Consider the following 14,744-nt stretch of genomic DNA (forward strand, 5'->3'; position numbering starts at 1 on the left):
TGCCTGCCAGTGCAGGAGATATAAGAGAGGCAAGTTTTTAGCTGTGGGTCAGGAAGTTCCCCTGGAGAAGGAAATGGCAACCCACTCCAGCATTCTTGCCTGGGAAATCCCATGGACAAAGGAGCCTGGCAGGCTACAGTCCATAGGGCTGCAAAGAATCAAACATGAGTGAGGCGACTTAGTATGCACATACAAGGAAATATCAAAGGTTGTGCTTCAGAAAAATGGAAAATGATACTATGTGGAAGATCTGAGATGCAAGAAGAATGGAGGGTAAAAGAAATGATTAACACATGGGTAAATCTAACAGTTACCTGTATAAAAACGGTAATAACAATACAGACTAAATCACAAGCTAGACTAAAACACTGGAGGATTAGAGCACAGAATTAGAAAAGTGGTGATTTTAACTTTAAAGGTGTCTAATATCTTCAAAATATCACCTTACATTTTAAGTATGGATGGGAAATTCAAAGGCAATTCCCCAGGACAAAGAAGATGAGGGGGAAGAGGGCAGAATATTTTTTAATGTTTTAAATTAATCCAAAAGAAAACGAAGGGAAAAAACCCAAAAAAGCACAAAATAAAGTGATATGAATCAATCCAAATACATTAGTAAATAATCAGGACTAAACTCATTAGTTACAATCAAACAACGCATTTTGCTATGTGCTGTTTCTGAGACACTAAAACATTAGGACCAAGTAAGACAAAATTAAAAGGGCAGTAAAAAAAATCAACTAGGTGTACTGCAAGTATCTTCACATAAATTGAAAACATCAATGAAAACAAAACATTTACAGAAAGACAAAGTAACAAAAACGAATAAACTCTTTGAGAGTAACAGAAAAGCTAAGAATTCTATAATCACTGAAATCTAATCATTAAATTTTCTCACGAAAGAAGTGCGAAGGTCAATTTTGTAGACACCCTCTATCCAACATTCAAGGAAGAGCTATTTCAATCCTTCTCTTCTATTTAATAGAAAAAAAGGAACAGTCACAAACTTATTGTATAATGTGGACATCAAATCCGGTTAAGAATAAAACAGAAAAGGAAGATTATAGGAAAGTTTTATCACAGTACTAGAAATTTTACCCAGCAAGCACTATACGAATACCACTGACACTTATTGTCCACATTAAAGACCCAAGAAAACCATACAAATTTTAAATATAAGACTTATAGCAAAATGGCTGGATATTTCAGGGATATTTAATGAAAAATATAACTTCTTTGGTCAAGAAACAGAAAAAAATCATTTGTAATATATCATTTATATTAGAACATAAATGATTAGCAGTAAATCTAACAAAAGATGTTCAAAAGCTTTCAAAAGAAAATTCTAAGAATTAAATGGAGGGGTTTGCTGTCTTTGGGCCTCTCAGTGGTGCAGTGGTAAAGGATCTGCCTGCCGACGCAGGAGATGCCAGAGACTCAGGTTTGATCCCCGGATGGGGAAGATTCCCTGGAAAAGGAAATGGCAACTCACTCCAAGAATACTATTCTTGCCTGGGAAATCCCATAGACGGAGGAGCCTGGTGGGCTACAGTACATGGGATCACAAAGAGTTGGACAAAACTGAGCACATGCTTGCATACACACGCACGCGCGCGCGCACACACACACACACACACACACACACATGCAGCCTGTCTGAATAGGAAGATATATGAAGATATTGTTGCCACAAAGTGATTTACTGTTTGAATATAAATACAGTTGAAGTAGCAACAGAATCCTCTGGGAAACGAACAAGTTGGTTCCAAATATACAGAAAAAATTGCTAATGAAACAGATGGCGGGTGGGTGAGCAGCAGATGTGGGCAGGTGGTGGGGGGCTGTTGCTTAAATATCAAGACTTCTTTAAAGCCATAGAAGTGTAGATACTTGGTTTTTGTGTTGGAATAAACAATAAACCAACGGAATAGAGAACCCATGAAACAAAACCCATACACAAATCTATAGAAACTTATGACAGATCGATGGGAAATAGATGAACTATTCCTAACAGGTTTTTAAAAAGCATTATTTCCCTTGTGGCTCACTCAGCTGGTAAAGAACCTGCCTGCAATGTGGGAGACCTCGGTTCAATTCCTAGGTTGGGAAGATCCCCTGGAAAAGGGAACAGCTACCCACTCCAGTATTCTGGCCTGGAGAATTCCATGGACTGTATAGTCCATGGGGTCGCAAACAGTCATATACAACTGAGCTACTTTCAGTTCATAATAGATTTTGGACAACTGATTAGAGCCATATGTTGCGGGGGGAAAGTGAATTTAAATCCCTATTATCACATCATACACATACACACCAACAATTCAATGTGGACTGAATGTAAAAAACAAAACTTTATACTTTTGGAATATAGCAGAATATCTTTATTAAGGATTTCTTCAACAAAATACAAAAAGCACAAAACATATAGGGAAAGGTTAATAAATTTGACATTAAACTTAAAAATTTGTCTAAAATGCATAACCTAATTTTAATCAAATATCTAGACTTAACTCACAGCTTATAAAAAGTAGAAAGGATGGGAGGACACCATGAAGATATCATCAAATAATTTCAGAATGTGGAATATTCTACAAAGCAACTGGCCTGAACTCTTCAATCTCATTTTAAAAAAAAAGTGGTTGGGGTGGAAGGATAGCAGGAAACTCTTTTAGACCAAGAGAATAAAATGACAATAACAAGCCCTACATGAAGCATGGTTGAGCCTGGGTTTAAAAACAAATCAACACCAAAAAATGACATCCCTGGGACAGTGGGAGAAATCTGAGTATGTGTTACATAATATGAGATTGTTGTTTGTTTTCAGTGTGACAATACTATTGTGGTTACAGAGGACACTTTGTAGAAAATGCATGGTGAAATACTGAAAGGTGAAATATCATGTTTTCAATTTACTTTAAAATTATTCAACCACAAAATGTTACTGTTTAATCTGGATGGAATATATATGGAGGTTTGTTATGTTTTTGTGTTTCTACACATGTATGAAACCTTTCATATTAAAAAGTTTGGGGAGAAAGGTGGGGGAGGCGCAATTTACAACTTGTGCTCTTCCAAAGGCATCAACAAGTGAAAATGTAACCAAGAACGGCGAGAAATGTTTACAACATTTAGTAGTAAAAAAGGACTAGTATCCACAATCTAATTCCTTAAGGAAACATAAAAAGGCAATAACATAAAATGCACAAAAGACAAGAAATAAGCTTTTCACTGAGAGCATTCAGGAAATGAATATACATGAAAAGAAGCTCGCTCAACCTTGTTAGCATTTAGGAAATGCACATTCAAACGAGACTTCCGCTCTGGCCAAAATGGAGCAACAGGGGCAGGATTTCCCTTCTCCACATTAACCAATGCGACACCTGTACAAAACATATACAACAGACTTTTTCAGACACTGGACAACTGTGCAGGACAGTGACTCTTGAGAGGAGAACAAACAGGGAAAGCCCTACCACTGCCCGAACTGACCACAGGGAGAGCCCGGGCGTTCCCCTGGTGGGGCGTTTAGGACACCAAGGTAAAATCTGTGGGGCAGACTACTGAAAACGGCAACCCACTCCAGTATTCTTGCCTGGGAAATCCCATGGACAGGGAAGCCTGGCAGGCCCCAGTCCATGGGGTCACAGAGTTGGACACGACTAAGTGACTAATACATACATAGAGTGCTGGAGAGAGGAGGGAGCTACAAAGGGAGAATTCCAGATCTGCAGAGTTCCCCTGAGGCTTCAGCTAAACAGTGTATACACTTAAGAAAACCACCCAAAGGTGGGGAAGAACCACCAGAAAGGAATAAGTGGTAAAATTCAAGTTCATGCAGGGCTCAGGATAGTTCTCATTCTCCATAGCCAGAGTGGAGAAAACTCATTATAAACCAGGCAAGAAGGAGGCTTATTCAGAAGGGTTATTACCTCAGTAGTGAGCAAAACCAGCTCTAGATTAAAGGTTGTTCTGGTCCTAGATCATTAAGTGTAAAAGCAAGCTATGAAAGGATCAAACTGCTTCTAAGTAACTATCTCTCAGAACAAAGCTCAACATATTTAAAGGAATAAGCTCCAGCATCCAACAATGTAAAATCCAAAAATTATCAGGCATGCAAAGAAGAAAATTACAACCTAATAATGACAGGGTAAAAAAATCAATAGAAACAGACAAGAAATGGTAGATGATAGAATGGTCAAAATAGTAATTACAAATAACATGTCAGATGTCCAAAACAAAAAACAAACAAACAAAAAAAAAAGAGGAAAGCAGGAGTCTGGAAGGAGAGACACGGAAGATATTAAGAAAGACCCAAATGGAACTTCTGAAGATTAAAAATATAATGTATGAGGTGAAAAATACACTGGATAGGATTAATAAGAAATTAGATACTTCAGGAGAAAAGGCTAATGAACTTGAGGACATAGTGACTGAAACCAATCTGGAAGACAGAGGAAAAAAAAGACAAAGAAAAAACAAAACAGAGCACAAGAGTGCTTGCTGCGAGACAGTGTCAGGTGGTCTAACACACAATTAACAGTCCCAGAGGGAAAGAAATGAAGGACAGAGACCAAAAAAAACCCAAAAAATGAAAAAGCCCCCCAAATTCCAGATTTGGTGAAAACCATAAACCTACAGATAAACAGTCCCAGCAGAAGAAACATGAAGGGGAAAACAAACAAACAAAAACTATACCAAGCACATCATAATCAAAGTGCTTAACAGCAGTGATCAAGAGAAACCTTTAAAGCAACCAGAGAAAAAGAATTTAAAAAAAGCTTTATACAGAAGAACAAATGTAAGAATAATAGTAGTGTTCTTGCTGGAAACTACAATAATATACCACTTAACAGCCACTGGATTGGCAAAATTAAAAAGTCTGAAATTAGCAAGTACTAGACATGATATATGATGTGAAATATTACCATGTGAAACAAAGGTAATTCAAATAGTGCCTAGGGGTATGAACTGGTACAGCCACTGCAGAATATAATTTGGCATTATCTTATAAAGATGAAAATATCCATATCACATGACCAAGCAAATTATTCCTAAAGAATGTTTATAGCAGCATTGTGTACAACAGCAAAAAAAAAAAAAAACACCAAAACCCCAAACATCCATCAACGGAAGAATGGATAAATTACGGACGTGTCATATAATACAGTACAGCAATAAAAATGAATGACTTTTAGAAGACACCAAGTTGAAAAAAGCCAGTCACAGAAGTAAACACACATTATACCATTTATATAAAATTCAAAAAAATACAAAACTTAGTACTTCATTTAGGGATATTTACATATGTTGTAGAACTGTAATAAGCAAGAGAATGACAAACACAACGTTCAAAATAATAATTATTTGAGGAGAGGGCACTTTTAAAATGCCAGCAATATTCATTTCCTAAGTTGGCTGATTGGTACATGGACATTTATTATTCTTTATACCTTATATATACATGATTGTGTATTTTTGCAGGTATAAAATACTTCATTAAAGATAAAGACTGAAAATATGAAAGACTTTAAAAATGAAAACTACTGATTTATGTATAACAATAAAATTAGTGTAAAAAAGTATACAAAGAAAATGTTCTTTATGTCTTTTAGCGCCCTACACAATCAGTATTAATCTAAAAGGGCCATAATCCTACTATGAAAAAAAATAACAAGCAGAGTCTTTAACTGCTCTCATACAAAATCTGAACATCTGGTACTCCAAGTTATACAAGAGTAAATACGTTAGCACTCATGTCTGATTCTTCGACTTTCATCTGTACTTGGATTTTTCTTTATCTTTGGATTTCCTGGGACTCCTGCTTCGGTCTCTCTTTTTACTCCTTTCTCTTTCATAGGGATCTGCCTGGTATTTGGATTTGTGACTGTTACTATAGTGGCCGTCCCTTTCTCGAGATCGGCTACGACTTCGATTCTGAGGTCGGTCCCTCTTTTCACTCTTTTGCTTCTCCCAACAACTTTCTTCTTCTTCATAGTGACCAAAGCCCATTTCCCTGTAGATATCCTATCAAAGAAATAGAGAGGTATAAGTGAAACAGTAAAATAATCATTTTGTAGGTACTATCAATTCACAAAACTTAAGACATGTCTCCCATTAGCAAGCAGTTTTAACAGGTCAGATTGGAACACTACCACTAATGCCAAGAACCCTGTAAATTAAAAAGCAAAAATAATTCAGAAAAAGAGTTAACCATTTTCTCATTGATCTCACTGCTTTGTATCTACTATTTCAGCTGAACTGAAAGATCACATCTAAAAACAAGGAACTGAAATAGCCCAGTTGAAATAAGTCTTTGGGCAAAATTGCAATACCAAGAATTCTGGTTATGCACAGCCATCGTTCCACTCCCTCCTTCCCCCCTCCCCCAAAATGCGGTTCCATCACTGATCTACAATGAAACTACGAAAATCCCCATTAAGAAAGCTATAAAGAAGACATCATTTAAATAACATATCCAAAAGAGATTTTAGACAGGTCAATCAGTCTAAAGAGGAGAGAAAACAGATTCTGAATACTTGGGTCTGAGCAATTGTTTTTAAAGTATTTTTTATAACAGCTTCTCTCTAAATCTTTAAATAAAGTTTCTTGTTTAGACTAAATGTTTTTTAACAAAATCATTATTAACATAGCCGATAAATGTTTTATTAAAATCATTATTGACACAGTTCTTTAAAAAAGAATTCACTGCCCCAAAGATGACAAAGTGGGTACATTTGCTTCTATTTTCAATAACTAAATAGCAGTGGTCCATGGAATTCTCCAGCCAAGAATACTGGAGTGGGTGCCATCCCCTTCTCCAGCAGATCTTCCTGACCCAGGGACTGAACCCAGGTCTCCAGGACTGCAGGTGGATTCTTAACCGTCTTTACCATCTGAGCCACCAGAGAAGCCCCTCAAGTAGCAACAGTAACTTTTCCATACAGAAAAGGGCTAGTTACAGCACAACAACTCTATCTCTGCTTATGTTTTATCCTTGATCAAAACGAGTATCTCAGCAAGTGGCTGAAATCTAAAGATATCAGAGCCAATGCTCTTTCAAGAATAATTGATAAAATTCAACTTTCTTAAAAGATTTCTCAAAAGAAAGGGGAAATTCTGAGGACTGAACTCCCAAGTGCCCAAATCTATTACCTTAGACATTATTACAGTAGATGCAAATATCAAGGTTTAAAATCCAAGTGATGAATACCTATGGTTATGGACTGGGTTTTAAGGAAATGATTCACAATTATTCCATATAATGTCCAGATACTAAACATTATGCTTATTACAGGGACTGCAGTACGGGAAAACAGACCTAACAAGACTGTCACATGCCAAAGCATTTGTGGAAGACCTCCTATAAACTGATTCACGATTTCCCACAATGCTAATAGTTCCTATCATTCTGTTAAGAGTCCCAGAGGTAGAAAATGAGTAGGCGTTTCAGCTTAAACTTTTACCAATTATTTTTGAGCAAAATGTGACCTCCCTAGGAAAAAGACTTTTTTTGTTCTTCCTGTAACATACACAAAATGTAAATATGTATGTACTATTCTGACTGTACAGCAAGCGCTGGTTGAGGCAATAAACTTCTTAAATGGAGAGACTGTTTTAACTGATGGATAATCCTATAAAGTCTTCAGCACACTATTATACCAACAGGCACTTACATGCTTTGAGTGTTTAAAATAAGAAAGAGATTACACAGTACTTAATTCTTTTTGAAAAAAATTGAGGAAGCTGAAAATCTGAAATGGACTGAAATCTTAAAGCCTCTCCTACTTGGCTTAGTTTTCAAAGCTACACAAGCTCTGAAGTCAGGCAGTTCTAGGTTCGAATGGTCTTTGCCATTTAGGAAAGGTGTCAAACAAATCCTCTTGAGGTTAGATTTATCAGTGAAGGTTTACAGAGAAACTAAAAAGGACTTGAGATGAGCCTCAAAGGATGAGTGAGTTAGGGCTTGGATTGGCTGCAAGAAGGCTAATGCAAGAAGTGTATGTGAAAACTGAAAGCAAGGAAGACTGAGCACTGTATGCATGAAGGAGAAAAGTTTAGGTGAAGCCATATTAGAACAGATCCAAGTATGTGTCTGCACAGTGCTCAGTGCTCACAGAGTACAATGTTATCCTCATTCTAGATATAAGGAAACTGAGACTCTAGAGATGGACATACACTGGAGAAAGTTATTTAACTGATCAGTAACTTTACATATAAAACTTAAAAAGGGTCAGTAATGGAAAAAAATACCATATCTGACTGAATTTTTAAAAAATGTTAAAGTTTCAGTCCTCCTACTAAACTGTAAGTCCATGGGCTTGTGGAGTCAGGATCTTCATATCTAAGGTAAGGGAAACGACTGAGATGAGCTCTAAGTCATCTCCAGTATGGGTTTTTAGAAATTCTACTCATTTTATAGATTTAAGAAATAAGACATGATGATTAAACAAGCATGCAGCTAAAAAAAAAGAAAGAATACCATAAAGGCCAGTTTAAGGCAATCAACTTAACTGAGCCAATGACTTCTGTAGAGTAGTCAAAAAATTAAAAAATCAACCTTTGCTGAGGTCTCTGGCAGTAAACTGGAGATTTAGTCACATCTAAATCACTAAAATAATATTAAATGATTAAAATAACAAAAACAGATTATAAGAATACTGAACACCTATGAAAGCCACAGAGGAGGACAGGCAAGCAATCTGATGCTTCTCAGCCAGGCAGCCACGGCTGAGTACTCATTTCCTGTAACCCCAGTAAAACTCAAACCTCAAGAACACAGTAACCATCTCTGGATTTAAGACATGAGGTGGAAAAATTATAAACAGATTTCAAATTGAACAGTAAGGCTGTCAGTCAATAAAAAACAAAGCACTTGAAGAAATAAAGCATTCTTAGGAAACTAAGCTCACCAAGCAAAAAGACCAAGAAATAGGAAAATTTGAGCTGTACCTGAAAATTACCTAGCACTGAAAATTTCCTTTAATGATTACGTAATACTTTTGAGATTAAACTTGAAAGGATAAAAAGCAGAATAACAGAAAAAATTGGGCCCACTGAAATCTTAAATATGGATGCTATTTTATTAGAAGGAAAAGAAAATCAGTGCAGCTACATTATTAAATCAAAGTATAAAACCAAAAACAACTGCTTTAATACACTTCAAGGGAAGAGATAAAGTTAGAATATTATTGCCAAAAGGGAAGGACATTTGCTGCTGTTACTGTAAAGTCTTAAGTAATCAAATAGCAAGACAAAGAAAGACTCACAGAAAGGCAGGGGTGCAAACGTGAGAACCACAGACTTGAAATGCAGCCCATTTTCACATTTTTTTAAGACTGCTGATTATCTCAAACACATCAACGTGTATTTCAGGCCTAAATTTATCACGGATTCCATGTACAAGTGTAAGATGAGGAGCTGTGGCAACTCATGGGACTTAGCATCATTATAGAGTTTTAGTGGAAAACATGCTAAATATTCATAGAAATGTGATATAGCTACCATTAAAAAAGATGTTGAGGTGATCAGTGGCTAAATTAATAAGAGTATAAAAATTAATAGGGAGATGTTCCTATTAGATGACACTGGAATATTATACTACGGGACAAGCTACATTAGAATTCACAATTGGATTTAGCAAAGAAAACTGCTGGCAGGAATATATTTCAGGGAAGGAGATTTAGGAAAGAATTTTGACAGGAATACATTCCAGGTAAGAGGAACAGCAGTAGGGGTCCAGGTCCAGATTTACACTGTGGTTCCACCACTCACTGGCTGCATTAAGACACTGGCAAGTAGCTTAACCTTTCTATCTTTCACCTGCTTGTGAACAGAGACAATAGCATCCACCTCGCATTACAAGGACGCAAGAGACATTACTATCACTGATTCATGTGAGGATTACTGGAGGGATTGACAAGGGTGTAACTTAAAAACAGAGAGTAGGGCATGAATGATGGGAATCTTTAAATAGCAAAAGGGCAACTGAAAGAAGAGAAAGTAGATCCTTGCTGGATGACAGCAAGGAGTAGGAGGATATGCTGTCTAGAGAATAGGGTGCTAATACATATAAAACATGCATTTGCTGTCATTTTTTAAAATGAAGAAAAAAACCATAAAACACATAAAATGGTTACCTTTGGGGAAAGAAGAAAAGGGGGAGAGGACAGGGATAGTAGCTAGGCGCCATATGTGTACCACTTTGTAGACTTCACTTTGGAAGCACACAATTTTTCAAACTACAATAGAAAATATTTTAAGCGATCTGTAAACATCAAAAGGAACAACTGAAATGTGAATCCAGTTAATGGCCTTACCACAGAGAGAAATGATTCCAAGTGATTTAAAACATACTGACTGTAAAAATAATAGTTACAGCCAATGTAGAAAATGTTTGCACACACACTTTTTGTTTCCACTTAATCTTAACAACGTGCCTGAGACAAATATTATCTCAATTTCACAGAGGAGGAAACCATGGCTCAAGAAAGTTTAAATTACGTGATGAGGTCACATTAATGATCAGCAATGTAGGAATCTGGGCTTCCCTTGTGGCTCAGCTGGTAAAGAACCCAAACCTAGCTCTTCTGACAGACAAAACCTTTACTCTGCCAGTCACACTGCATCTCTCCATCTGTGTCTTTGCTTGACATGCCCACTGCCGTGAGCTCCCCCAACCTCCCCAACTGAACGCTTCCTCATCTACCAGGCCCAGTTTAAAGGTCCTCGTGTGGTAAAAACCAGAGCAAGGGGTTGTAATGTAATCTGCTTTTCAATTAACTCAGAGCCAAACTGCAGGTTGGAAATGATTTCTTCTCTTTATAATTTACTTTCTTTGGGGAATTTTTATTATCATTGTCTTAGAAAATTTACTGTTTAGGAAAGCTTTGGGGATGATCAAGCTAACTATTTAATGTGGCTTTTATTTCATATATACCATATGGGAGGGCATAAATGTTTTTTTCAGGTTCTAAAACCTCAAGAGCTATAAGTGCTGTACATAACACCTGGTAATAAATTAACATGATAAATTAGAAGGATTTTTTTTTTTTTTTTACAATAACCACACTTGTTTTTGATGGGAATGAGTAAGTGTTAATAGGGATGAAAATCATTCTTGCTTCACAATGTGGAACTATATGACATGTTAAGTTATTCTGAAAACAATCTTTTATAATCTGTTATATATATTCTTGAAATTAAAGTTTCATTACCCGAGTAAAACCGTTCTACATCTTAAGAATTAAGAACGCATCCATCCCTGTTCAGAAGCATACCTTTATTCCTAAATTACATCATTAAGATGTATGTCTTTCTCTACAGCTGAGTCTGAATAACAGTACGTACCTGATTGGTATTTTTGATTGGCATGTAGTCCTCATCTTCTTTTTCTTCAGAGCAGTGGCGGGTCTTCTTCTTGTGCTTTTTACTTGTGTGTGAGTGACCTGCCTTTGAGTCTTCTGCCTGCTCATCTAGTACAAGTTCGTATTTGGCACTGGAGCAACTAGTTAAGGACAAATGTGAGAACTGACACAGATAATACATCAAAACATGAGAATCTGGTCAACAAAGGAGGCCATGAGGCTAAAGACAACTTTTTAAAGCAAAAAGCATCTCAGAGCATAGAATATATTTCTAAAACAAAACTAATTCATATTTTACTTCATTACACAGGCAGGAAAAATGGAAAGAACTCTTGTTTCAAATAAACAGTTTATAATGGGTAAGTGGGCAAAAAATACAGGGGAAAAATTGATTTCATAAATGAAAAATATAAGTAGCATTAAAAAAACAAGGAAACCTATTTGTCAATAATGAAAACATTTAAACTTAGAAAATGAGGCACATATTTAACTTGAAAATATTAAGACATTATAAACCCCAATGCCAGAGAAGCTATGTAAGATGAAAATACACTCACGTGACTCTTCGAGTGTAATTTCAGTCCTATAGGAGAAAATTTAGCAAGGCATATCAACAGTTATCATGTTGAAATTCAAATAAGAATTCATAAAAAACTGAAGTGACAGTAAGTTAAGTGAATAACGGCACAGCTGTCCCTCACTGTCCACCGGGGTTGGTTCCAGGACCTCCTAAGGAGACCAAACGCCACAGATGTTCACGGCCCTTATATAAAAAGCATAGTGTTTGCCTATAACCTACACACATGCTCCCTTACACTCCAAATCATCTCTAGATTACTTATAAAACCTACCGCAATGTAAATGTGATGTAAATAGATGTAAATACAATGTAAATGCTACATAAATAACTAGCTGCCTCCACAGCAAATGGAAGTTTTGCTTTTGGGGACTTTCTGGTATATTTTTACTGAATATTTTCCATCTGCAGTTGGAGACCCACGGATGCAGAACCTGCAGATGCAGAGGCCCGACTGCATACATAACAGGATCTATCTTAAATAACAGAAACTGAGAATAAGCCGCCTAGTAATAAAGGTACACATAAACACATCAGAGCACTGCAACGTGGAATTATAAAGGGAGTTATTAACAACAACAAATGAATGCTGTTAAATGACCTGGCACGGTGTCTATAAAAAATTATAAGTTAAAACAGCCTGAAGCAAAAATTGTATGTAACTATGAAACTTCGTAAAAGATCAAGATTTGAAAGGAACAAGGAAAAATAAAACGTATCATTTGCCTAAATGGTAGAACTATGAGTGAATCTTTCTTAATTTCACATAAATATATTATAAAAATTATAATAATGTATGCTTCAATTTATAAATGTGTTTAATAAACTACAATATCTGAGAATGAGAAAAAATGTAAAACTATTAAGACCTCTCTAACAATAATCTTAAACCCTAAAACAGGCAAGACTAGAATAGTGGTTTTCAAAAAAAGATTAGGAGGAAGCCCAAAACACAGAACTATTTTAGTGGCGTGTAGGACTAGAGTAAAAGCAAACACACTTCCCTTAGGACTGGAGTTTCACGTCTCTTTTCACCAGGCCACAGCTCTATGCTCCCTCAGGGAGTAGGAAAACACTGCACCCTCTGGCTTCTCACAAGACGGCTGGCGACAGCTAACCAGCCTGTACCATTCTATCATTACCCCACTATCTCCAACTTCTTTCTTCCTTTAGTCCGTGTAACAGTGTTTCCACGGTACCTTAAGGATAGTCTCCTTTTCCGAATACAAATCCAATAGCCCTTGCCTATGATTTCACCTCAGTGTTTGCTCTACACATGCTGCTCTGTTCCAAGTGCATCAGAGTTCCTGAGTATTTCTAATTGCTACTCAACAGGGTATAAAATCCATTTAGTGGGTCACTGAAAGCCAGCATTTTAAAATAACATAGACCAGAAAACAGAGTACATGGAATCTAATAAAAATAGTATTTTATAAACTTGTCTTTCAATTCTGCGTGTATGTGTATGATTATACTTGGACTGTCCTGGGGGAAGATGTAAACTGTATTCCTTAAATAATGGACCAGAGTTAAAGAAAACAGTACCCCACCTCAGCCCTCATCTCCCCATATTTGTTGTAGCTTTAATGTCACTACTTACAGTATCATTTGAGGATCCTCTGACCCCTCACCTCTATTATAAGTCCCATACCTCATGAGAAACACTGGGCTGGAAGAAGCACATGCTGGAATCAAGATTGCTGGGAAAAATATCAATAACCTCAGATATGCAAACGACGCCACCCATATGGCAGAAAGTGAAGAAGAACTAAAGAGCCTCTTGATAAAAGTGAAAGAGCAGAGTGAAAAAGTTGGCTTAAAGCTCAATGTTTAGAAAACTAAGATCATGGCATCTGGTTCCATCATTTCATGGCAAATAGATGGGGACACAGTGGAAATAGGGGCTGACTTTATTTTTCAGTTCAGTTCAGTTCAGTTCAGTCACTCAGTCATGTCCAACTCTTTGCGACCCCATGAACTGCAGCACACCAGGCCTCCCTGTCCATCACCAACTCCCGGAGTCCACCCAAACCCATGTCCATTGAGTTGGTGATGCCATCCAACCATCTCATCCTCTGTCGTCCCCTTCTTCTCCTGCCCTCAATCTTTCCCAGCATCAGGGTCTTTTCCAATGAGTCAGCTCTTCGCATCAGGTGGCCAAAGTATTGGAGTTTCAGCTTCAACATCAGTCCTTCCAATGAACACCCAGGACTGACCTCCTTTAGGATGGACTGGTTGACTTTATTTTGGGGGGCTCCAAAATCACTGCAGATGGTGACTGCAGCCATGAAATTAAAAGACGTTTACTCCTTGGAAGGAAAGCTATGACCAACCTAGACAGAATATTAAAAAGCAGAGACATTACTTTGTCAACACAGGTCTGTCTAGTCAAGGCTATGGTTTTTCCAGTAGTCATGTATGGATGTGAGAGTTGGACTATAAAGAAAGCTGAGCGCCGAAGAATTGATGCTTTTGAACTGTGGTGTTGGAGAAGACTCTTGAGAGTCCCTTGGACTGCAAGGAGATCCAACCAGTCCATCCTAAAGGAGATCAGTCCTGGGTGTTCATTGGAAGGACTGATGTTGAAGCTAAAACTTCAATACTTTGGCCACCTGATGTGAAGAGCTGACTCACTGGAAAAGACCCTGAGAGTCAGACACGACTGAGCGACTGAACTAAACTGAACTGAACTATCCCACAGATGTACTTCTTTGCAACATTCTAGACATATTTAATTAATGGTGATTATTTAATGTCTGTTCTTCCCCCCAACTCCAATATACAACACAAGGTCCACGTGGGCA

The 14,744-nt window shown here is 37.1% G+C and overlaps 1 protein-coding gene across 2 annotated transcripts in view; it reads right to left on the bottom strand.

Annotated features, from left to right (window-relative positions):
* Positions 1-2,366: 2,366 nt before the first annotated feature.
* PPIL4 (peptidylprolyl isomerase like 4) overlaps positions 2,367-14,744 on the bottom strand; it is a 40,693-nt gene continuing 28,315 nt past the window's right edge. For both annotated transcript variants that reach the window (XM_005908059.2, XM_070376847.1), the window contains exons 12-13: positions 11,347-11,494; positions 2,367-6,024 (exon numbers count right to left, since the gene is read on the bottom strand). In XM_005908059.2, coding sequence (XP_005908121.1) covers positions 5,773-6,024; positions 11,347-11,494 — 400 coding nt within the window. In that variant the 3' untranslated portion in view covers positions 2,367-5,772. The remainder of the gene's footprint in view (positions 6,025-11,346; positions 11,495-14,744) is intronic.

Source organism: Bos mutus, chromosome 9 (genome assembly GCF_027580195.1).
Source record: "Bos mutus isolate GX-2022 chromosome 9, NWIPB_WYAK_1.1, whole genome shotgun sequence".
In the NCBI taxonomy this organism is placed as follows: domain Eukaryota; kingdom Metazoa; phylum Chordata; class Mammalia; order Artiodactyla; family Bovidae; genus Bos; species Bos mutus.